Genomic DNA, 23,890 nt, shown 5'->3' with positions numbered 1-23,890 from the left:
CTCTCTTCTCTCTCTCTGCTCTCTCGCTCTCTCTCTCTCTCTCTCTCTCTCTCTGAAAGGGAGGACACAAAGGGGTTTTTTAATTAAAGAGGGGTGCTACTAAACGAGTGCTCTAAAATCCAGTCGGCTTGTAAAACCCCCGACTCTACTGAAGCCTATAAACCAGACCTGGGAGGAGGGAGGGAGTGACGGAGAGAGGGAGGTTGGGGGGAGAGCGGGGGAGGGGATGAAAGGGGTGATATAGATTAAAGTGATAGCCACGCTCCCGAAACTTTCCCTCAAGCAGATTGATCCTGAAAAACCTTCCCTACATATATAAATATACACACACACACAGTACACACACACACAGTACACACACACACACACACGTGCAGAAGAGCAACAATAAGAGAGAGCGAGAAGATAACTGACAACACCAGCAATATTTTGTAAAAACTTTCGGGGCGGGTTTCAGGAACATGTCGTCTTCTTTTTGTCATGTTTTACAACACGTAGGTTTTACCCAAGGCAAGACACTCAGCTTCAGAACGCTGAGCAAAAAGTTATTAACCATCCCTCTCTTCATCTCTCTCTTTCCATCTCTCTTGCTCTCGTCCCTCTCTCTCTCTCTTTAGGTCTTTGAGAATCCACGACTCTATTAATGGCAGGCTGCAATATTCACAACTATCTATAAATTCAATTGTCAGCTGGTGGGTCTTATTCCGTGCCCCACTTGAATCTAAAATTAGATGCAGTAAAATTCCCATTAGCCAAGAGAGGGATGGGATTCTGGGGCCTATATTTTAGAAGACAAGAAAGCCTTTCTGACAGAGAAGAGACCATTTGAGAGGTAATGATTTTATCTGTTTTCGGCACGCGAGGCAGAGCCCCAATCCCTGGGAGGGCCATTAAGAGGAGAGTTTAAGTGTGAAAAGCGTTCAGATTTAGTCGCTGCTTATGAATGGGAACAATGATTGTCAGGAGGGGGAAATAAAAAGACATGCAAAGAACGGAGACAGAGAGAAGATTAAGAAATCACAGACAGAGAGAGAGAAAGAGAGAAAGAGAGAAAGAAAGAGAGAAAGAMAGAGAGAGAGAGAGGGAATGGATGAATGCGGACATGCTATATGTTATCTATAATGTGATGGCTCTATACTACAGTACTTAAAGAACACTCAAAAGTGCCTGTCTCTTTTGGTTGCCAAGTGTGAAGGGGCAGACATCTGTGTAATTCTTAATTGTCCATCATTCAGTTCCAACGACGATGAGCACAGAGAGAGATGGACGTCATATTAGACGGTATCATGATCATTAAACCAGTTGATCTGAGGAAAATGTATCAGTATCAGCAGCACATGCTGTATCAAGTCTCGGTTTATATATAGGTGCCAGGTCTGTGGTGCCAGGTCTGTGGTTCCTGGTCTGTGGTGCCAGGTCTGTGGTGCCAGGTCTGTGGTGTCAGGTCTGTGGTGCCAGGTCTGTGGTGCCAGGTGTGTGTGTGTGTTTATGTGTACGCGTGTGCTAGTCTGTGTGCGTGTGAGTGCGCGCCAGGTGCTGTTGGATAGACACATTAATCACAGCGTTGAAGYCAAATTCATGACTGATTGTCCGTGACCATGATGTTTTGACAAAAGAGAGAAGAGTAACAAGATCAGAGAGAGCAAGAACAGAGAGAATCAGAGACACAATAGAAATAAAGACAACGTAACCAAAAATTAATACGGAGAATATATATATTGTATATTTGAGTGACAGGACTAACTATGACTTCCCTTTTCTCATTCTTTGACAGAGAAAACCTCCCTCAGTTCAAAGCCAGAAGAAGCCTGCTGTGTTAAAATCCACGATAAATAGATATTTAATAATGATAACGGGTACCTTCCTTTTACTAAAGGCTACACCTCCATTCACCTTCCTTTTGCTGAAGGTTACACCTCAGTTCACCTTCCTTTTACTGAAGGTGATCTGTTTATTGTCTTAAACTAGATCTTGTTCATCAGATGACCCTCTTTCTGTCCCTCTTTTTTTCCTCAGCTCTCACCTGTTATTTTCTCTGTCTCTTTTTTTCCTCAGCTCTCACTGTTATTTTCTCTGTCCCTCTTTTTTTCCTCAGTCTCACCTGTTATTTTCTCTGTCCCTCTTTTTTTCCTCAGCTCTCACCTGTTATTTTCTCTGTCCCTCTTTTTTTCCTCAGCTCTCACCTGTTATTTTCTCTGTCCTCTTTTTTCTCTCAGCTCTCACCTGTTATTTTCTCTGTCTCTTTTTTCCTCAGCTCTCACCTGTTATTTCTTCTGTCCCTCTTTTTTTCCTCAGCTCTCACCTGTTATTTTCTCTGTCCCTCTTTTTTTCCTCAGCTCTCACCTGTTTATTTCTCTGTCCCTCTTTTTTTCCTCAGCTCTCACCTGTTATTTTCTCTGTCCCTCTTTTTTCCTCAGCTCTCACCTGTTATTTTCTCTGTCTCTCACTCTTCCTGTTTTTTTCCCCGGGCTCGCTGAAGCGAGGCGTGGTGAAATCAACAGGAGAGCAGTAGTGGTGTGTGATGCGTCTGTGTAGAGGTGTTGGTGGGCCACTCGGGCATGACAAGGTGTCATTAGAACAGGGCAACTGATTCACTGTTCAGACAACTGCTGGGACAAACATGCAATCATTGTATTAGAGGCAGTCGTCGAGGAGGGCTGCCCTACACCTACCACTCTCTATCTCTCCCTTTTGATTTCTCTCCCTTTTTTTTGGCTTTCACTTTTTCTCTGTCTGTCAATTTTTTCCTCTCGTTATCCTCTGGAGGGGACTGATTGATGGAGAGAGGAGAGCGAAGAAGAGGAGAAGAAGAAGAGGAGAGAGAAAAGAGGAAGAGAGAAGAAGAGGAGAGAGAAGAAGAGTGAAGGAGAGAAGGAGAGGAGGAGAGAAGAAGAGGATAGCGAGAAGAGGGAGCGAATAAGAGAAGAGAGAAGAGAGGGGCAAAGAAGAGGGAGGAGCGAAGAAAGGCGGAGAGAGAAGAAGAGGAGAGCGAAGAAGAGGAAGGAGAGAAGAAAGAAGAGGGGGTCTCCCGGGTGGCGCAGTGGTCTAGGGCACTGCATCGCAGTGCTAGCTGCGCCACCAGAGTCTCTGGGTTCGCGCCCAGGCTGGGCTGGGTTCGCGCCCAGGCTCTGTCGCAGCCGGCCGCAACCGGGAGATCCGTGGGGCGACGCACAATTGGCATAGCGTCGTCCGGGTTAGGGAGGGTTTGGCCGGTAGGGATATCCTTGTCTCAGTATGTTCAAAAAAAAAAAGATTTTTTTTTTTTTTTAATAAAATGTATGCACTCTACTGTAAGTCGCTCTGGATAAGAGCGTCTGCTCTTGGCCGGTAGAGATATCCTTGTCTCAGTATGTAAAAACGTTATAAAATGTATGCACTCTACTGTAAGTCGCTCTGCATAAGAGCGTCTGCTAAATGACTAAAATGTAAATGTAGAAGAAGAAGAAGAAGAGGAGAGACGAATAGGAGGAGCGAAGAAGAGGAGGAGAGAAGAAGAGGAGGYGCGAAGAAGAAGAGGAGGTGGAGGGAAGGGGATGGCCACTTGAACATACAGCACGTCTCTATAAGGTAGAATAAGTGCTGACAGAGTAATCAGGTAGAAACCATTTCATCAGAGCCATGCATTGTGTCTCCCTCCACACAGATAAGGAAACAAAGTCCAATAAGCAAAAAAAAAAAAAGCTTTCACATTTCTATCTAGATATGGTCAACGCTGGGAAATAAAGACAGCCAATGCATTTACATGTCTATAGTTGGGCTGCGTGAATAGGATGACTTCATCACAATAGTCAATTGCTTTTTTTCCCCCCTCAAGTCGTTTTTTTCCTCCTCCTTCTAAGCTACAATCCGAATCCTGCTGTTTCTTTAGCAGCATCGAACCACTGTCGGTTTGTTCGTTCTTAACATCGATCGAAGGGAGCACTTTGCTCTTCCGGAGAATTATGGGTAAGAAACACTGGCTTCCTGTTCTGGTGAATTCTGGGTAAAAGGCCACTGGTTCCTCGCTGGGCCTGGTGTGTGTGTATCCTAGTGGGTGGATGATTACAGTTGTTCCTGTCTGAGGAGGAATAAGAAATAACAAGAGAGCCAGTAAATTGTCTCTCGGCGAGGCAGAAAGATCAATTGTTATAACATTACAGGCTGGGAAAGTAGTCATTCACTCTGTCGGCTGCAGAAGAAACCCACTGATTACATGCAATCAATGTGATAATGGCACAAACACATTTGGCCAATGGGCCGCACGGCAGTAAAGCCGTGTCTTAGAGGCTCACGCTACACTAGACAAGCTAACAGAGGGGACCGTAATACATGCGACACATACTGTTTAAGCACTAGGTGGGACATGCTAGCCTAGCAGTGGGGACGTTAATGATTGTGACACCCCTCGGAGGCCTGTGGTTCCTAACCTGCATAGATCAAACAAGGATTACCACCAGGGTACAACTCCAACTGTGGCAACTTAAATAACACTACGGATTTACCATTATGTTATTACGATAAATGTTTGTTACCCCTTCCTAGCTATTTTCATTACATCTATTTTTCATAAGAAATTCGTTTTATTTTATTTGCAACCAAATAACATTAGAGCTGCATCACTGCAGGTTAATTCTATAAATACATAACACCAAATTATGAAGATATTTAAAGCAATAAATATATACATTACTTTTGTATGATCATCCCAAAATGTTGCACCAAGATCAAGTATAATACCACTTTGTCTGCTTGACATACACATGGCAATGTGAATGATAGATGTAGTGTAGCCGTTTCAGCTGAGGTGATGTTGTTGAACAGGTGGGTGGGTGGGTGTAATGGGACCAGATATGAGAGAAGCATGGTCTTGTTCACTGAAGACAGGCCTGTCAAGGTGGGCCGATCCTCAACAGATATGGCTGTGTGTGTGTGTGTGTGTGTGTGTGTGCGTGCGTGCGTGCGTGAGTGCGTGTGTGTGTGTTACTGCCTACTCTGTGTGACAGCCCCTGGCTCTCTCTCTCTCTCTCTCTCTCAGATGAGAATCTTGATGATTTAGGTCATTTTCCTGCAGAGCCAGTACTGTGCTTCAACCATACACTATCTTTATCACGTCAGTGTGTGTGTGTTGTGTTATCTTGACCAGGTGAAAGCAACACTCAGAGAGAGCAGTGCTGTAAGAGCAGCTCTTAAAAGTTCACCGCAACACAACACCATACAAGACAATATGAAATTGAACAATGAAAAATAAACACAAAATTGTGTGTGTGTGTGTGTGTGTGTGTGTGTGTGTGTGTGTGTGTGTGTGTGTGTGTGTGGCGTGTGGATTAGCGGTTGTTATCGGGGAGCATTAGGGGGCAGTAACCCCTCCAAACCTTTCGACTAACACACAGACCCTCGCTGACATGGCAAATAAGCTAGGCTGTTTTTCAATAAGGGAGAAAACTCTCGAACTACAGGACTGATACACTCTCATCTCTTTAACGCTCCTCTCTCACACACAACAGCACACACACCACAACACACACACACACAGCACACACACACACACACACCACACACACAACACACAACACACACACACACACACACACAACACACTACACACACACACACACACACACACTACACACCACACACACACAACACACCACAGAGATAAAGGATAAACCAGGCGTGGGATCAAATGAAATTGCACATAAACTATAATATAAATAAGTTTTGAAAAACTTGTCCGGATTAAAAAACCAGTTTATTAAAGCAGATGTAAAAGAGGATTTTTATTCTCAGAAAAATGACAGGGCAGAAAATGAGAAATGAAAAGAGGAGGAGGGAGAGGGGAGAAAAGAGAGGGGGAGGGAAAGGTGAACGTGCAGGCAGTTAAATGGCGTGGTTGGTCGGTTGGCGGGGCGTGCGGGTGGTTTGGGGTGAGAAAGCGGAGCTTAAGCGGACCTGGGCCTGGCCGCGTCTTTAACCCAGATCAGATTCGAGGAAATTGGCTGTCAGGAACGGGATTGTTTCGTGATGTTATACCGCGTCCTCAAGAAAGAGAGGAAACGCTGCAAGCTGCCCCGCTACCCCCCTCCTCCATCACCCCCCTCCTCCTCTATCCCTCTTCCCCCTCGCCTCGCTACGCCGCAAAGCATCTTACACCACTCAAGAACCACCATCTGCTACAAAATCTAATTCACATTCCACCATAATCAGCTTGTACCCTGTAATGCCCACCTTGCCGCTCTCTCTCTCTCTGTCCTCTCTCTCTCTCTCTCTCCTCCTTCATCTCTCTCTCTCTCTCTCTCTCTCTCGTCTCTCTCTCTCGCTCTCTCTCTCTTCTCTCTCTCCTCTCTCTCTCTCTCTTCCTCTCTCTGGCCTCTCTCTCCTCTCTCTCGTCTCTCTCTCTCTTCTTTCCTCTCTCTGTCTCTCTCCCCTCTACCCGTCCTCTATCCCTACCTCTCTCGCCTCATTCTCTCTTCTCCAACCCCCCTCTCTTCTCTTTTCCCGCCCTCTCTCTGTCTTTCTTTAAGCTAGCAGTCTATATAATTGCATTCTTTCTCCACTGTATGTGGAAAGTGAATTGTAGTCTGTCCCCAACTTCTTGTTCAATTGATATACTAAAGACATTCACCCTATGCAGCAGAATACTCATTCCTTCGACTTCTCATGTCATTTGCCTGGTTCTACTGCCTATAAAACAGTTACAAAAACAAGAGTCACACCCTTTTCCAGGCCAGGTGGAGGGGTGAAGTAGAAGAGGGGACTCGGAGTGAGAGGGCTAAGGAGGGTTTAGATAAGACGAGGTGAGAAGAGGTGGTAGGAAAAAAGCGGGTAAGAAGAAAGATTAAGAGTGAGGTGAAGATGAAGATGAAGGAAGCAGATGAGGAGGAAAAGGGGGTGAGGATGGGTGAGGGTGAGGATTGGGGCAGGCGGTTAAAAAATGTGCGGGTAGGGGGAGGGGGGGTGAGGTGTTAAGACAGACGGACAGACAGAAACACAGACCGTAAACGTCTCCTCTCAGTTTTTCCGGGATGAGCCTTTCCATTTGATAATCCTTAACATGCCCGTTCTCTTTTTACCACACATCAATCCCCCATTCGTCCTCCTCTCTCCTCTCTCTCTCTCTCTCTTCTCTCTCTCTCTCCTCTGCTTCTCTCTCTCTCTCTCTCTCTCTGCTCTCTAACTCGTCTCTCTCTCTCGCTCTCTCGCTTCTCTCGCTCTCACTCTCGCTCTCTCTCGCTCCTCAGCTCTCCGCGCTCCACTCCCTCTCTTCTCTTTCACACACACACACACAACCAAAGCTGTCTGTGGCCCATCTGTTTAAGGCAATCTAGTTTATTAGAGATGGGGAATTTACAGTAACGAGCCGTTTCCCCTGAACAAATTTAATCAACTTCAAACCCATTTGATGGTGTAAGTAGAGATGGCCTCCACAGGGAATAAGTTAATGTGTGTTGTGTGTGTGTGTGTGTGTGGTGTTGCTGTTGTGTGTGTTGTGTGTGTGTGTGTGTGTGTGTGTGGTGGTGTGTGTGTTGTGTGTTGGTGTGTGTGTGTGTGTAGAAGGGCTGTAGAATAACACTGAGAAGGAGACACCGACCAAGTGAAACCATGTCTCTTCCTATCTATGCACCTTATCATCTCACTCTACCTTCTTTCCCGTATTCTCATCGTTGTGGATCCCTCGGTCGTTCCTTACACCTCTCTATCCCTCTGTTTAAATTGCCAGCCTCTATCTGTCGTCGCGTCTATTGGCTAAGGCGGTGTTTCCAATAGTGTTGTGTGGTCGTGTGCACGCAAGCCTTGCTGGCAATGTCTATGTGTGTTGAGTGTAAGCACAAAAGCACTAGTCTGTGGTACCACTGCCAATAAATGCATGTATATGATGTGTGTGTGTGTGTGTGTTATTATTGTTTCATTTTACCCTTATGTTAATAGGCAAGTCAGTTAAGAACAAATTTTATTTACAATGGACAGCGAGAACAGTGGGTTAACTGCCTTTGTTCAGGGCCAGAACGACAGATTGTACCATGGTCAGTTTCGGGGATTCGACTAAGCAAACTTTCAGTTACTAGTCCAACGCATCTAACTACTGTGTGTGTTTGTGTTGTGTCCAATCTCTCTCAAACAGCTAGTGGAAAATATATCTTGGAGTGAGTGTCTGTGAACATTGTTTTCCTGTGTGTGTGTGTGTGTGTGTGTGTGTGTGTGTGTTTGTGTGTGTGTGGTGTGTGTGTGTGTTGTGTGTGTGTGTGTGTGGGTGTGGTGTGTTGTGTGGTGATGTGTTGGTGTGTGGTGTTGTGGGTGTGTGTGTGTGTGTGTGTGTGTGTGACATCCTCTTCTGTTTGAGCAGTGCTTGTCTGGGTCAATCCAGCTCAGCCCTCTCAGTGGAATCATCACTCGAAAAACACACACACACACTCCGACACAACTTCGACACACAACTGCGACATCACACAACCTTTGATACTCAGTGAATCACTTTCCTAACACCTATTCAGTCCAAACAGATAATTACAGAGGTGCACACAAAACACAACCTACACCTCTCCTCTCCTTCCATTGATCGAATCGCTAAGCTGAGTACCCCACTGGCTGACATGCTGACAGGTGCAAGGCCCTGTGGGAAGTGAATTTAGTCATGTCTGGGACTTGCTATTTTCTCTTTCATTCCTCATCAAACCACAGTTTAAACAAACACAAAGAAAAAACCAATACACATCTGTAGCTAGAATATTTATACTGATACCAGTGTGTGTGTGTGTGTGTTTTTTGCGTGTCGGTGTGTCTTGTGTGTTTGGGCAACTCATACTCTGCAAGTCAGTGTATTGTAAACATTTCCTCTCTGGCTGCCTGGGTCCTCTGATCGGGCTGAGAGTCAGAGATGCATACTGGGAATGTAGCGGATGTCGAAAATAAATAGAGCAAGTTAGTGAAAGCCAAAGAAGCAGTGTGTGTGTGTGTGTGTGTGTGTGTGGTGTGTGTGTATCCACAACCCCCAGTCTAACCACATACACACCAACAAACGCACACAACACAGCACACACACACACCACACACACACACACACACACACACACACACACATCACAACACACACACACGCAGTGCTGTCTCTATGTGCCGGTAAAACGTGTTAGACGTGATGGCTAAAAGAGCCTGTTGTGAGGCGGCTGCCAATGGTCCTTAAATAGGCTTGACCCCAGACTATCTCAAGGGAAATCCTGGCCTAAAGACTCTGTACCCCCCCCCCCCCCCCCCCCCTTTAAAGGGCTAAACCACAACAATAGGCCCAATAAACGAACATGCAAAATATACAAGGCAAATTATATAATATAGCCGATCCCATACACCTGGGGTGTATTTGGTGAAGCAAACATTTCAGAATGTAAATATCGAAATGTAATGAAAGAGCTGACACGATTCCCCAAAATATTCAACATGACACACAATAATATTTGCTGTTAACGTGTACATTTCTATCTGAACGTCTGTACTGTTCCCGCCATGAATCACGCCCCAGACAACATACACCCTAGCATCATATACGCAGGTTAGATCATGCCAGAGGGAATATGCCGGGGTGGTTAAGGAGGGCTAGGTAGCAAAATTGTTTGGCCACAGCTCGTCTAAAACCCAGGCCAGGGTATATGAGGCTTTCATGTGCTTGCACAAACACACAACACACACACACACCACAACCACAACACACACCACACACACACACACACACACCACACACACACACACACACACACACACACAACACACACACAACACACGCACACACACACAGAAGGCACAAGGAGAGCTATGTTTGAACATGAAACAAAACGGTTTGCTTAACACTTAAAAAAATGACACAGAGTTCCATGATGACTCCTTGGTTTTCATGACCAGATCCCAGACAACGCTGTGGACACCGACACGCCATAAATGAAGTTGACAAAAGTCAAAACACATGAGACATCTTTCCAGCCATCTAATTACTGGAACACTAGCGAGAAAGAGCAGACCCAATGGAAAGGAATTAAAACATTATGTGCTCTTCGCATTCAGTGTTCTTTTTACACTGGTTTTAGACCTCAAGTACAATCCTGATTAAACAACCAGGCCTCACACAAACAGAAACAGACAGTACAAACGAAACTAAAAAACAAACTGAAGAACACACACACACACACAACAACACACACACACACAATAGAAACCCTATCCGTGTGTGAGATGTGGTGTGCTAGCGCGGTGGGCTAACTTGCACATCTGGCTGTAGTAAATCCGCTAAAACAGTGACTCATGATCCTCTGATGACTCATACTCACATTTATTGGTAAGAGGAGCTGCCAAGCATTAATCGCATTCCACTACATCTGAAGGGCAAGGCACGTCTATCACCCCATCCCAATCACCACACCACACACAACACATCACACACAGACACACAACACACAACACACAACACACAACAAACACACACACAACATTTAGTTCATATCTGCAGTGCCTCTTCACCTTACCAATATCACCGCTGTCTTTATCCCTCTTCTACTATTCTCCTATCCTCGTTCTCTGTGTCTTCTCCTCCTCCTCTCTCCTCTCAAAAACTTATAGACAAGCTCGTCCTGCGTCTCTCTCTCTCTCTCTCGCTCTCATTCGTCGATCTATCATTCCATGTGGCAGGTATAAATCAGGCATCTCGCTGGCGCCCCCAGAGTGGTTCATGACCGCTGGCAGGCCAGACCCCTGCGTGCAAGACGGACCTTCACCTCCACCTCTCTACAACAGGGCAGACAGAATGGCCCCGCTCTCACTCTACTCGTACTCATCCCCTCCTACCACTATCTCTCCCTCCATCCTCCTCTCTAAAACCCCTCTCTTAACCTCCATCCCCCTCTCTACCCGCCTCTCTCTCACCTCTACCCGCTCTCTACCCTGCCTCTTCTACCCCATCCCCTCTTTCTACCCCATCCCCCTCTCTACCACTCCTCTCCCTCCACCCCTCTCTACCCACTCTCTACTCCATCCCCCCTCTACCTCCTCTCTCACCTCCATCCCCTCTCTAACCCCATCTCACCTCCATCCGCCCGCCTACCTTCTCTACATCCATCCCCCTCTCTACGCCCTCCTTCTACCTCATCCCCTCTCTACCCTATTTATACCTCCATACCCTCTCTACCCTCTCTCTACTCCATCTCCTCTTCTACCCTCTCTCTACCTCCATCCCCTCCTACCTCTCTCTACCTCCAGCCCCTCTCTACCCCTCGCTTACTTCATCCCCTCTCTACCCTCTCTCTACCGTCTCACCCCTCTCTAACTCCTCTTAGCTACTCCATCACCCCTCTCTAACCCTCTCTCTAACCTCCACCCCTCTACCCCGCTCTACCGCCTCTCTCACCTCCATCCCCTTTCCTCTTACCTTTCCTCCCCCCTCTACCCTCCTTTGTTCCCCCCTTAATCTCTTGTCCCTCCCCCCCCTTTCCTGCCCCTTCCTTGTTTTTTTTTCCCCTCCCCAGTTCCACACCTCGCCAAGACAACACATATCCTTCATTGACCTTCTTCCGCTTTTCACTGCATATAAATACTATTTCTTCCCCTCCCCCCCCCTTTCTCTCGTCCTCCCTATGTCTCTCTCCTCCGTCTCCACCCCCTCCCTCGTTCTCTGGGTCACTGAACATGCCATTGAAGGCAGTCAGACACACCGCTGCAAAGGAAACAGACAACCACTAACCCTGCCACACTAACACAACCCAACCACTAACCCGAGCCACATCCTAACCACACTCACAACCACTAGACCCTAGCCACATTCTAACGCACAACACAACCACTAACCTAGCCACTTCCTATCCACCACACACACAACCAACTACCCCTAGCCACATTCTAACCACAACCACAACCACTACCCTACGCCACATGCTAACCACAACCACAACCACTAACCCTAAGCCCACAATTGCTAAACCACAACCACAAGCCACTAACACCTAGCCACATTCTAAACCACAACCACAGAACCGATCTAACCCTAGCACAGTCTAACCACAACCGACAACCACTAACCCTAGCCACATCTAACCATCAACCACCACAATCCATAACCTAGCCACATCTAACCACAACCACAAACCACTAACCCGAGCCACATTCAACCAAACCACTAACCCTAGCCACATTCTAGCCAACAAACCACAACCACAACCCAGCCCTCTACCACACCACCAACCCTGCCACATATCCACACCCTAGCACTCTCACCCCCCTAGCCCTCTACACCACCCAGCCTTCACACCACACCGCCACAAGCAACCCGGCCACCACATCCTAACCACTGACCACATCTAACACCACACGAACCTAGCACACTTCTACCAACCACATCCCACCGCCCAACACACCACATCCACTCACATCTAACCCAACCCACCAACCACGTAACCGCTAGCCACATTCTACACCACAACCACCAACCACTAACCCTAGCCAACATTCTAACCACAACCCACCACCACTGAAGCCCTAGCGCGACAGTGTCTACAGCGAACAAGACGCACTAACCCTAGCCACCTACCCAACGACCGATTACCCTAAGCCACACTAACCAAAGAACACACCACAACCACCTAGCCACATTCTAACACAACACCAAACCACTAACCCGTAGCCACCATTCTAAACCACCAACCCAAACCACTAAACGCCTAGCCACATCTAAACCACAACCACACCATAACCCTACCACATGTAACCACAACCACACCACTAAAACCCTAGCCAAATTCTAAACAAAACAACCACAACCACTAACCCTAGCCAAATCTAACCACAACCACAACCACTAACCCTAAGCCACATTACTAACCACAACCACACCACTAAAACCCTAGCCACATTCTAAACCACAACCAAACCCACTTACCCTACGCACATCTAACCAAACCACAACCCTAACCTAGCCACAAGTTCGTAACCACAACCACCACTAACCCTAGCACCAACATTCTAAACCACAACCACACCAACAACCCTAGCCACATTCTAACCAAACCACAACCACTAACCTACACCACATTCTAAAACACATACCACTATACCCACGCCACATGCTAACACCAAACCACAACCACTTAACCCTAGCCACATTCTAACCACAAACCACAAGCCACATAACACAACCACTAACATAGCCACATTCTAACCACAACCACAACCCAACTAACCCTAGCCACATCTCTAACCACAACCACAACCACTACCTAGCCACACTTTAAACCACAACCACAACCACATAACTTAGCCACATTCTAAACCAACAGCCACAACCCCACTAACCCTAGCCACATCTACCACAAACCACTCCAACACTAACCTAGCTCACATTCTAACCACAACTACAACCACTAACCCTAACCACATTAACCACACAACCACACCACTAACCCAGCCAACATCTAGACCACAACCAAACCCACTAACCCTGCCACATTCTAACCACAACCACAACCACTAACCCCAGCCACATCTAACCACAACCACAAACCACTAACCTAGCCACATTCTAACCACAACCACAACCACTAAACCCTAGCCCATCAACCACAACCACACCACTAAACCCTAGCCACATTCAACCAAACCCCAACCACAACCCTATGCCCATTCTAACCACAACCCTACAACCACTAACCCTAGCCACATTCTCAACCACAACCACAACACTGAACCCTAGCCAACATTCTAACCCACAATCCAATCACTTAACCCTAGCCACATTCTAACAACAACCACAACCACTAACCCTAGCCACATTCTAAACCACAAACCACATCACTAACACCTAAGCCACATCTAAACCACAACCACACACCCATAACCCTAGCCAATTCTAACCACAACCACAAGTCCACTAACCCTCCACATCTAACCCACACCACATCCACTGAACCCTAGCCACAATTCTAACCAACAACCACAACCAACCCATAGCCACATTATAACCACAACCACAACCATAACACCTAGCCACATTCTATCCACAACCACAAACCACTAACCCTAGCCACATTCCTAACCACAACCACATCCACTGAACCCTAGCCACATTTCTAAAACACAACCAAAACACTAACCGCAGCCACGTGCTAACACACACAAACCCACTAAACAGGAGCAATCCCACTGCTACACAACAACAAACAAACCACTAAACAGAGGCAAGCCCACTGCTACACAACAACCAAACAACCACTAAAACAGGAGCAAGCCCCACTGACTACAACACAACAAACAACCACTAACAGAGCAGAATCCCACTGCTACACAACAACAAACAACCACTAAACAGGAGCAAGCCCACGCTACACAACAACCGAAACACCACTAAACAGGAGCAAGCTCCACTGCTACACAACAATCAAACAACCACTAAACACGGAGCAAGCCCACTTCTGCTACAACAAAAACAACCACTAAACAGGAAGCAGCCCACTGCTACACAACAACAACAACCATTAAACAGGAGCACCCACTACTACACAACAACAAACAACCACTAAACAGGAAGCAAGCCACTGCCACAACAACCAACAACCACAAACAGGAGCAAGCCCACTAACTACACACCAACAAACAACCACTAAACAGGAGCAAGCCCCACTGCTAACAACAACAACAAACAACCACAAACAGGAAGCAAGCCCACTGCTACCAACAACAAAACAACGCACTAAAAAGGAGCAAGCCCACTACACACAACAACAAACAACCCAACTATAACAGGAGCAAGCCCTACGATACACAACAACAGAACACCACTAAAACAGGAGCAAGCCCACTGCGACACAACAACAAACAACCACTAACAGGAGGCAAGCCCACTACTACACAACAAACAAACAAACCAAAACAGGAGCAAGCCCACGCTACACAACAACAAACAAACCACTAAAACAGGAAGCAAATTGCCCACTGCTACACAACAAAAACAACCACTGAAACAGAGCAAGCCCACTGCTACAGCAACAACAAACAACCACTAAACAGGAGCACAAGCCCACTGCTACACAACAACAAACAACCAACTAAACAGGAGCAAAGCCCACGCTAACAACAACAACAACACCACAAACAGGAGCAAGCCCACTGCTACACAACAACAAACAACCACTAAACAGAGCAAGCACTGCGACACAACAACAAACAACCACTAAACAGAGCAAGCCCACTACTCACAACAACAAACAACACGAAACAGGAGCAAGCCCACTGCTACTACAACAACCAACAACCACAAACAGGAGCAAGCCCACTACCTACCAACAACAAACAAACCACTAATAAACAGAGCAAGCCCACGTGCTAACATCAAAACAAACAACCACGAAACCAGGAGCAAGCCCACTGCTAACACAACACAACAAACCACTAAAACAGGAAGCCAAGCCCATACTACAACACAACAAACAACCACTAAACAGGAGCAAATCACTGCTACAGACAACAGACAAACAACCAACTAACAGGAGCAAGCCCACTGCTACAACACAACAAACAACACCACCCCCCCATTAAAAGGGCAACACAACTAGTGTCAGTTACCCTGTGTACTGCATTCTAACCTCATCAACAGACCCAGGAGCGAAATTGAACGGGCAAAATGTAAGCTGAACGTGAAAAACAAACAATTCACACCGTGTTTCCTTTCTGAAACCAAGCCCAGACGCCTTATCACTGAATACCTAAACCCACAGAAGGATAATCGCTATGATTCTGAATATGACAGGAGTGGTTTAAGAAAGCCAAGTAATTTTGCTCCCCCTAATCTATTAAAAGACCTGGAAGGGATAGTTTGTGCAGTGGCGAATACTGATATTTAAACAAGGACATCACTCACACACACACATCAGCACAGAGCACACACACACACAACACACACGACAGCACACACACACACACGGCCCACACACACACATACACACACACACACCGCACACACACACACACACACAACACCACATACACATAACTACACACCACCGGACATCAGGTAGAAACAAAAACATATGTACAGTACAATATAGGCCTACATGACACACGACACAACACATACACAAACAAGACATGTTATCTAAAAAACAAATAAAGCAACACCTCACGGCAGAACAACTATCCCCCATGTGGACTTATTTGTTCTGTTTTATGTACTGACATGTATGTGGAAACTGATAGACAACACACACAACACACACAGCCTGTTAAGTTTTTCATGTATATCAATGGTAAAGTATTTTGTCTGTAATGTCTTATTCGTTATATGTCAGACCCCGGTAAGACTAGCTGTCGCCATTGACATCAGCTAATGGGGATGATCATTTTTTAAATGAAATCATATCAAATGATCTTCACACACAAACTAAGACATTGAGACATGGAAGAAACAGCAGTACTTTGAATTCGCTTTTGATGTGCGAGTGTGTGTGTCTGTGTGCGTGTGTGCGTGCGTGCGCGTGTGTGTGTATGTGTGCGTGCGTGTGTGTTTGTGCGYGTGTGTGTGTGTGGCGTGTTTTCCGCTCTTACCTTGGGTTATAAAGTGCATGTGCGTCACGCATGTGAGTGGCATCGAGGTCGTAAGTCTGTTGCATTCTCCAGGCGCTGCCGCATTTGCCGTACTTATCTTCACTATTAACCTGGGCCTTTGATAAGTTCATTCTACAACACAGAGAATCACAGGGGGACAGGGGGTCAGATAAGAGGCCAGCAGTCAGGATTGGGGGTACACAGAAACAGTAGGCCTGACACTTCATACACAGACAGGCAGCCTGTACATAACGTAGTATTATCAAACTGGAAGCCTGTAGATTCTAGGGAGTACACAGAAACAGTAGGCCTGACACTTCATACACAGACAGTCAGCCTGTACATAACGTAGTATTATCAAACTGGAAGCCTGTAGATTCTAGGGAGTACACAGAAACAGTAGGCCTGACACTTCATACACAGAAATGGTTATAGAGGTTGACCTGTGTAGTAAAAAGTCTTACTGACGCGACCTTGAATCTATAGACACTATAGAGATGCTACAGACAGAGGGTACAGCCTGTACAATACAGTATTCACACCATGTGGTCTGATATACGACAACGACAGACCGACACTTTGAATGGCCTGCAGCTACGGTAACGTTTACGGACATCTGCGACAGTCCGCACGGACAGCGGAGGCCTTTAAGGTAAATGTTTAACGGCAGTATTTAACGGACAGTGTTACCTGGGAGACGGGTGTGTGTGTGTGTGTGTGTGTGACGTTAATAGAAGCCCTCCTGGACAGTTTTAATACGGTACCGGTATTACCAGTCTCAGGATAAAAAGCAAGGAAAGGGGAGGGACTAATAGCTGTCAATCAAAGCCCGCCTCTGCGTCAAGGAAGGAGCTGTCTCCAGGGTGATAAGGTCACCCCTGGCAACGGAATCAGAATCATCGCCCCCCCCCAAAAAAATGGCGGATAGTCGAGAAGGTTTGACGTCATTTAGGGGAAACTGTGTGTGTGTTATTAAATTTTCAGGTTCCCTACATTAAAAGAGAGAACACCGGGGAAGGATATTTCAAATAATAATAAGAAAAGCTTTATATTATGAGCTGAAAAAAATAGACAGTCAAAAATAGACAGTCAAAAATAGACAGTCAAAAATAGACAGTCAACTCTAGTAATTGAAAATAAAAGCCAACATCTTAATTTGGATAATCAAATCAGTGGAATGTGTATAAAATGCTGTTTTCTCTATGTCTTTCCACCTCTCTTTCCATGTTATTCAGTCAAAATGTTGATATCTTTTAGTTCACCTTTATTTAACCAGGTAGGCCCAGTTGAGAACAAGTTCTCATTTACAACTGCGACCTGGCAATGTGTGTACATTTATATACAGCATATAACGTTACTCTTTTGGTGAAATTCCAAATTACATCAATGCATTTATTGTATATTATAATAAACATATATTATAATTATTATTATTAAGGAAGCAACATAAAACATGAGAGAATGTGATGTTTCCGTAATCTTCTAATTCTGTGTAATATGTTGTGTTGTGTATGCGGCTACCTCTGTGTGTGCACCAGTAATTACTGCCAAAACATGGACCCTCTGTCACACACGGGTCAAAGACATGTGTACCACACAAACACACGACACAACGGGAGCACTGGTGTTGTGTGTGTGGGTTTGTGTGTGGTGTGTGTGTGCTGTGTGTGTGTGTGTGTGTGTGTGTGTGTGTGTGTGTGTGTGTGCTGTGTGTGTGGTGTGTGCAAGTGCGTGCGTGCGTGCGTGCGTGCGTGTGTGTTTGTGTTTATATGTGTGTGTGTGTGTATACAGTATGTGTGTGTGTATGTGTGTGTACAGGGCGAGAACACTCAGTCCTGATGGTGGTGTGTGCGTGTGTTTGGGGTTGGGTAGGCCGGAAGGCTAGGGCTTAGTGGAAAAAGTCCTGTGTATGTAATGTGTTGCCTTCAGTTCCAGTTGAGGGAACAGGATGAATCAATACTGTTCTGCAGACACGGCCGGCTCCAACACACGGCTATGGTCAAGCCCTAGTTCAGCTCTCTACTGTAGGGGCTGAGATCAATACAGCTGCCATCGCGCTACGCATTCACTTACATTAGCAAAAAATGCTAAAATGCCAGCGGGATTAGCACACCGTTGCTTTATTACATTACGCTTTATGGCGTTATAATCGGATGGAGTGTTAAACCTTATACGTTCATAAAATATGAACGGTTATTTAGGGAGAAAGGCTATTCCTTTAGAGAGAAGCGGCGAGGGGTTTAGTATGCAGTGTATATATATATATATATATATATATATATGTATATACGGCCAAGCAGGAGCGTTTAGACAATATCAAAAGTCAACCTACTGCATTTTCTTCTTGTACTTTTAGGATGAGAATTACACAAATGTCACAAAATAATCAATGCATTATTTCACAGGAAATATATGCAATTAAACAACAAATACTACTATTGGGACTCAAATAAATGCCTTCAAATAAAATATTTGTTTTAGTTAGAATCACGCAAACGCCTAATTCAGTCAACAACAAAAAATCTAAACCCCATTCACACTCCACCATAGGCACGAGTCAATTAAACCACTACAAATGAACAGCACAACGATTTACTCCCACACAAAGACAACAGAACCAGTTGAAGCCGATCATTCATCCATTCCTTGGTGCTAGATATTGTGAGAAGAGCTCTGAACAGAAGATGTTGTGAAACACAGGGCCCAGTGGAGATACACAGCACTTAGATCAGAACAGACCCAGACAACAGGACACCCATACATAAGATACAACAAACCATAGTACCACAGAAAAGAGAGCGACTACAAGAGAATGACGAAGAGAGAAAGAAGAGACGAGGGAGAAGAAGAGGGAACCATCAACTCACAAATAAAATCAAAAATATAATCAACATTAGAAAAAAGGAGAGTGAGAAACTGAAGGCAAGAAAGAAGGGAGAGGAGGAGGACGAAGAGTGGGAGAAGCGACGAGAACAAGTAGGAGAGACGGTAAGAAGAGAGGGAAGAGGAAATGAGAGGAGATGAGAGGAGAGAATACGAGGAATGAGGTCCATGTACAAGAAGAAAGCGAAGAGAGGGGACCAAAAAAGGGAGCGGAGCAGCCGAGTGAGGAAAGGCAGACAGCCGCACAGGTCAAAGGTTAGAAGCGGAGCCAAGAGGCAAGGGGAGGCAGCAGAAGCCGTAGGGTACTGGAGGGGATCAGGAGCGACCGGAAGCGGGCCCCAACAACCGATGAACGAAATTGCTGACGTGGGCCGGAAGAGACTTGAGGAAGGAGGAAACAGGAGGTGGAAGGAGGAAGGCGCAGGATGCCAAACGAGACACCGAAAGAGAGCACCACTGGGAAGAGAGAAAGGAGTGGAGGGGAGGAAACGGACGAAATGAACGCCGCACGCGGATTGGCAAAAATGAGTGCGGGGGTCGCGAAGGCGAACCGGCCGAACAGCCCAAGAGCGGCGTGGTCCAAGGCCCTAACACGCGGCCAGACAACGGACAGCCAATGGGAGGGGAGAACGGAAGCCCCGCGGCATGAGCCGAGAGCGAAAAGATAGAAGGGCGGAACGGGAGAAGGGAGTAGGCAGAGATAAGGAAACGGCAGGAACAAAGGGGGCCCGCAGGAAGGGGTAGAAGAACGGGCAGTGGCCGGAGGGCCCACAGCCCCAGAAGGGAGGGAGGAATGGAGAAGGAGGAAGAGGCACGTAGGAGGGGGAGTAGAGGCCAACTGCCAAAGCAAGTGGGTCGTCGTTAGCACGCTCTCAAGTGCAGGCAGGAACAGGCCTCCCAGGAGGGCGAACGAGCGAACAACAGGACAGAAAGAGTGGAGGAGAACCCACGCGGCGCCAAAAGACAAAACGCGACTCCGGGACGCAGCCGGAGACCAGCGCTCCGCCGGAGCTGAACAGGATGGGCAAGGTAGCGGGAAGAAGGAGTGAGAAGACAAACCCAGGCGCGTGGAGACCCGGAAAGGAGTAGAGAAGAGGGGGAGAAGTGAGATGGCCCCTCTAGGGAGAGAGACGGCCAATTCTCGACCCGAAAGGGAAGGGTAAGACCAAACACCCACCCACCGTGCCAACTGGACGACACAGCCAAGAGAAACAGAACACCGATCGGCCTAAGGTCGCCCGACCTGACCCCAACAGGAGCTCGATAACCAGACACCTGAACCAAATTTACACGGACGAGTAGCGACTCGGAGCCGAAATTAAGATTAGGAATATACAGACGGAAGAACAGTGGTTCAAATGGTAGGCAATACATAACCGAGAAAATTAGACGACAATGATCATGTACGGCCGTTAATGTTTCCTGATTGTCTGGGAAAGAGTCAAAACCCACGACCTTCATCTAATCTCCTCAGCCAAGGGAAAAGAAACAAACGGAGTCAAACTTTACAACAAAGATGAACAACTAGCCCAATGCCTAAGCAAAACGCGATAAGTTAAATGCGGAACCCCAAACTAAGAGACACACAGAACTACAGTTTAGGTGTCATGTGCCAAACCGAACAAACGGGTACATGAAAGGCATGGGATTGGATGAGGAGGAGGGGAAGTAGGGAGAGAACAGAGCGAGGGAGAGAACACAGGACGAGACGCGATAGAAAACCGAGGGCACCGGGATACGAGAGAGTAAGAGACGAGGACTGCAGAGGAGCGAGGACAGCGAGAGACGCGGAAGAAACCGGAGGGAGGGGAGAGAGACCGCCAAAGAACCAGAGAGGACGACGCAGGGACAACGGAGAGAACGGCCCGGGACCCGGCCGAGAAGAAGAGAGGGGAAGAGGGGGGTGGGGAGAGAGAAAAGGAGGCAGAGAGAGAGGGGCCGGAAAAGAGGGAGGGATGCCATCCTGTCCAGAAAGGCCGACGGCGACCTCCATACCCCTTCATCCGAGCAGGATATCCGTACGCGTGGAAGCCTTCCATACACGAGGCGCGCACCCCTAGTCAAGAACAGTGATGAGAGGGAAGTAACCAGCACGCAACAAGGGAACAGGCCCCAAGCACGACTTGAAGCACAATCAGGAAGCACAGAGGTGAGGCCCAAAATTACGCCAGGAGTCTATCTGATGCTGTGGTGGTGTGAGAAAGGCAGTCGGTGTGTGTGTGACGTGTGAGCGATAGACGTAGTCCCGTGCCTGAGTGTGTGATGTAGTGTGTAAGGTAAGAATGGGTTGTAGGGTCCGTCTCGTGATGATAATGGGAGGGTGTGTGTTGTGTGTGGTGTGTGTGGTGTGTTGTGTGGTCCATGCCTTGCCATATGCTCTAGTGAACTCACTCAAGTTGTTGCTGGTCCATCTGTGAATCGAGGACCATTACGGCGGTATGTGCATGTGGCATCTGCTGTGTGTGTGTGTGTAGTGCCGTGTATGTGATTGGTGGAGGCTTGAGTGCGATGAGAACAGGTTGCCATTCTTCCCAATGGCGTAGTAAGCAGAAGCCTCCCAGTATCGATCTGGTCCAGAATATGCCAACCATCACCACCGTCTCCTCCTGGCCCCCCTCCCCCCCTCTCCTCAGCCCTGGACCCCCCCCCAATAACCTCTAGGGACAGCCCAATTACACACACCAGAGGAAAGCAGAGAGAACACTGAGAGTGTACGTGCGTGTTCACTTTATGCTGTCTGTCATACTGGTCTGTGTTTTGGGGTAATGGTGCGGTGTTGGTTACTGTAGTTGGGTAGGCAGGTGGGGTAATTCGGAGTGGCTATGGTGTTGTGTGTTGGTGTCTGCGGGCAGGTGAGGGTTACGGGTGTGTGTGACTTCAGGTATAGCGACGGAGTGTTAGCGGGGTGAGTGGCAGATGACTGTGCGCTTTAATACGAAACTGAGCTTGTAGAAAAAGGTGACAGCCACCGATGACCCGGGGAGCAGGAGAGGGGGAGGGAGGGGGAGAGAGGAGAGAGAGAGAGAGGGACGAGGAGAGGAGAGAGGGTGAGAGAGAGAGAGGAGAGGGGGAGAGAGAGAGAGAGAGAGAGAGAGAGAGAGAGAGAGAGAGAGAAGATGAGGAGAGAGAGAGAGAGAGAGAGAGAGACAGAGGAGAGAGGAGAGAGAGAGAGAGTTGGGAGAGGGGGGGGAGGAGGGGGAGAGAGAGAGGGAGAGGAGGTATGCTTTCTTAAGGAATGCACTCTAAATGGGGTCGAGAGGTTAGGGGGTTCAGAGATGAGAGTCTATGGAAACCCTTTAACAACACAAACACTATTAACTACAAACTCTGTTTCTGGGTTTATTTTCACCTAAAAGTACATTTAGCCTGTAAACTGTGCTATTCACTTATCGCAGTCTGCGGAGCTGACAGATGATTTCTGCAGTCCGGTAGAGTCTCAAAAAGAACATGCGATTAAGAGAAACCTCTAATCAGTCAAAACATTCTCAAAAAAATACACTACTTTGAGTCGATAAAACAGCTAAATAATGATATAAAAAAAATCAAAAAGAACCGTAAAAAAAGAAAGGCATAATATCACCCCAACATTTCTTATGTGTTGGCCACAAAATATTTATTTTGCAATTAATTCAGAGTTGTCTTTGTTGTGATTAAGAAGTAGGAACGGTAAGGGCTGATGAACTGGGATGGTACTGGGGGCACACGGGCGCAGGGGACGGGCATGACCTTACAGCAGTTCACACACGCACACGTACCATGCACGCACGCGCACACACGAATACTCACAGCTCCGTAGAGCAGCCGGTGTGGTCAAGCACGGCTAAGTGACAACACAACCGAAACCTGCACTGCTCTTTATCACCGACCACAACGCACAGACATACAGACACACACATACAAGAAACATATGTCTGTTTGTCTGTTTTATGACGGTGTTTTGGTTAGTCAGTCTGTCTGTCTGTTCCTACAGATTGCTCCTTTAAAAAAGGAAATGCAAAACAATGATCTCCTTCCAAATGAAGCTCAATAAAACAACAGCGACACACAATAGTATTTAAATCCTGTGAATGACTCACCAGGGAAAATATCTMACACATTTTAATTTACATTTCATATACATTAAATTAACTATATAATTGATCGGAAATGAAAATGTACGGACTCAATAAATAAATATTGACATAAAAAAAAAAAAAATTAAAACCCTTTTCCTACATCTCTTGTTCACTACAATACTCTGGTTCAAAATAATTTCTCCAAACAGGGTCCTCACATCTACCCTGTAGTTTCAACTGAACACAACACTAAAGTAGAGAGAGATGGAGAAAGAGAAAGAGAAAGCTCTTGTTCACTACAATACTCTGGTTCAAAATAATTTCTCCAAACAGGGTCCTCACATCTACCCTGTAGTTTCAACTGAACACAACACTAAAGTAGAGAGAGATGGAGAAAGAGAAAGAGAAAG

The 23,890-nt window shown here is 46.7% G+C and overlaps 1 protein-coding gene across 1 annotated transcript in view; it reads right to left on the bottom strand.

Annotated features, from left to right (window-relative positions):
* Nucleotides 1–23,890, bottom strand: part of LOC111962943 (estrogen-related receptor gamma) — an 87,843-nt gene that overhangs the window by 57,405 nt on the left and 6,548 nt on the right. Inside the window, exon 2 of the mRNA XM_070443278.1 lies at nt 16,543–16,674. Coding sequence (XP_070299379.1) covers nt 16,543–16,674 — 132 coding nt within the window. The remainder of the gene's footprint in view (nt 1–16,542; nt 16,675–23,890) is intronic.

Source organism: Salvelinus sp. IW2-2015, linkage group LG4q.2 (genome assembly GCF_002910315.2).
Source record: "Salvelinus sp. IW2-2015 linkage group LG4q.2, ASM291031v2, whole genome shotgun sequence".
Classification (NCBI taxonomy): domain Eukaryota; kingdom Metazoa; phylum Chordata; class Actinopteri; order Salmoniformes; family Salmonidae; genus Salvelinus; species Salvelinus sp. IW2-2015.
Note: the sequence above shows the minus strand (reverse complement) of the source record. Positions and strands in the feature narration are given on the sequence as shown.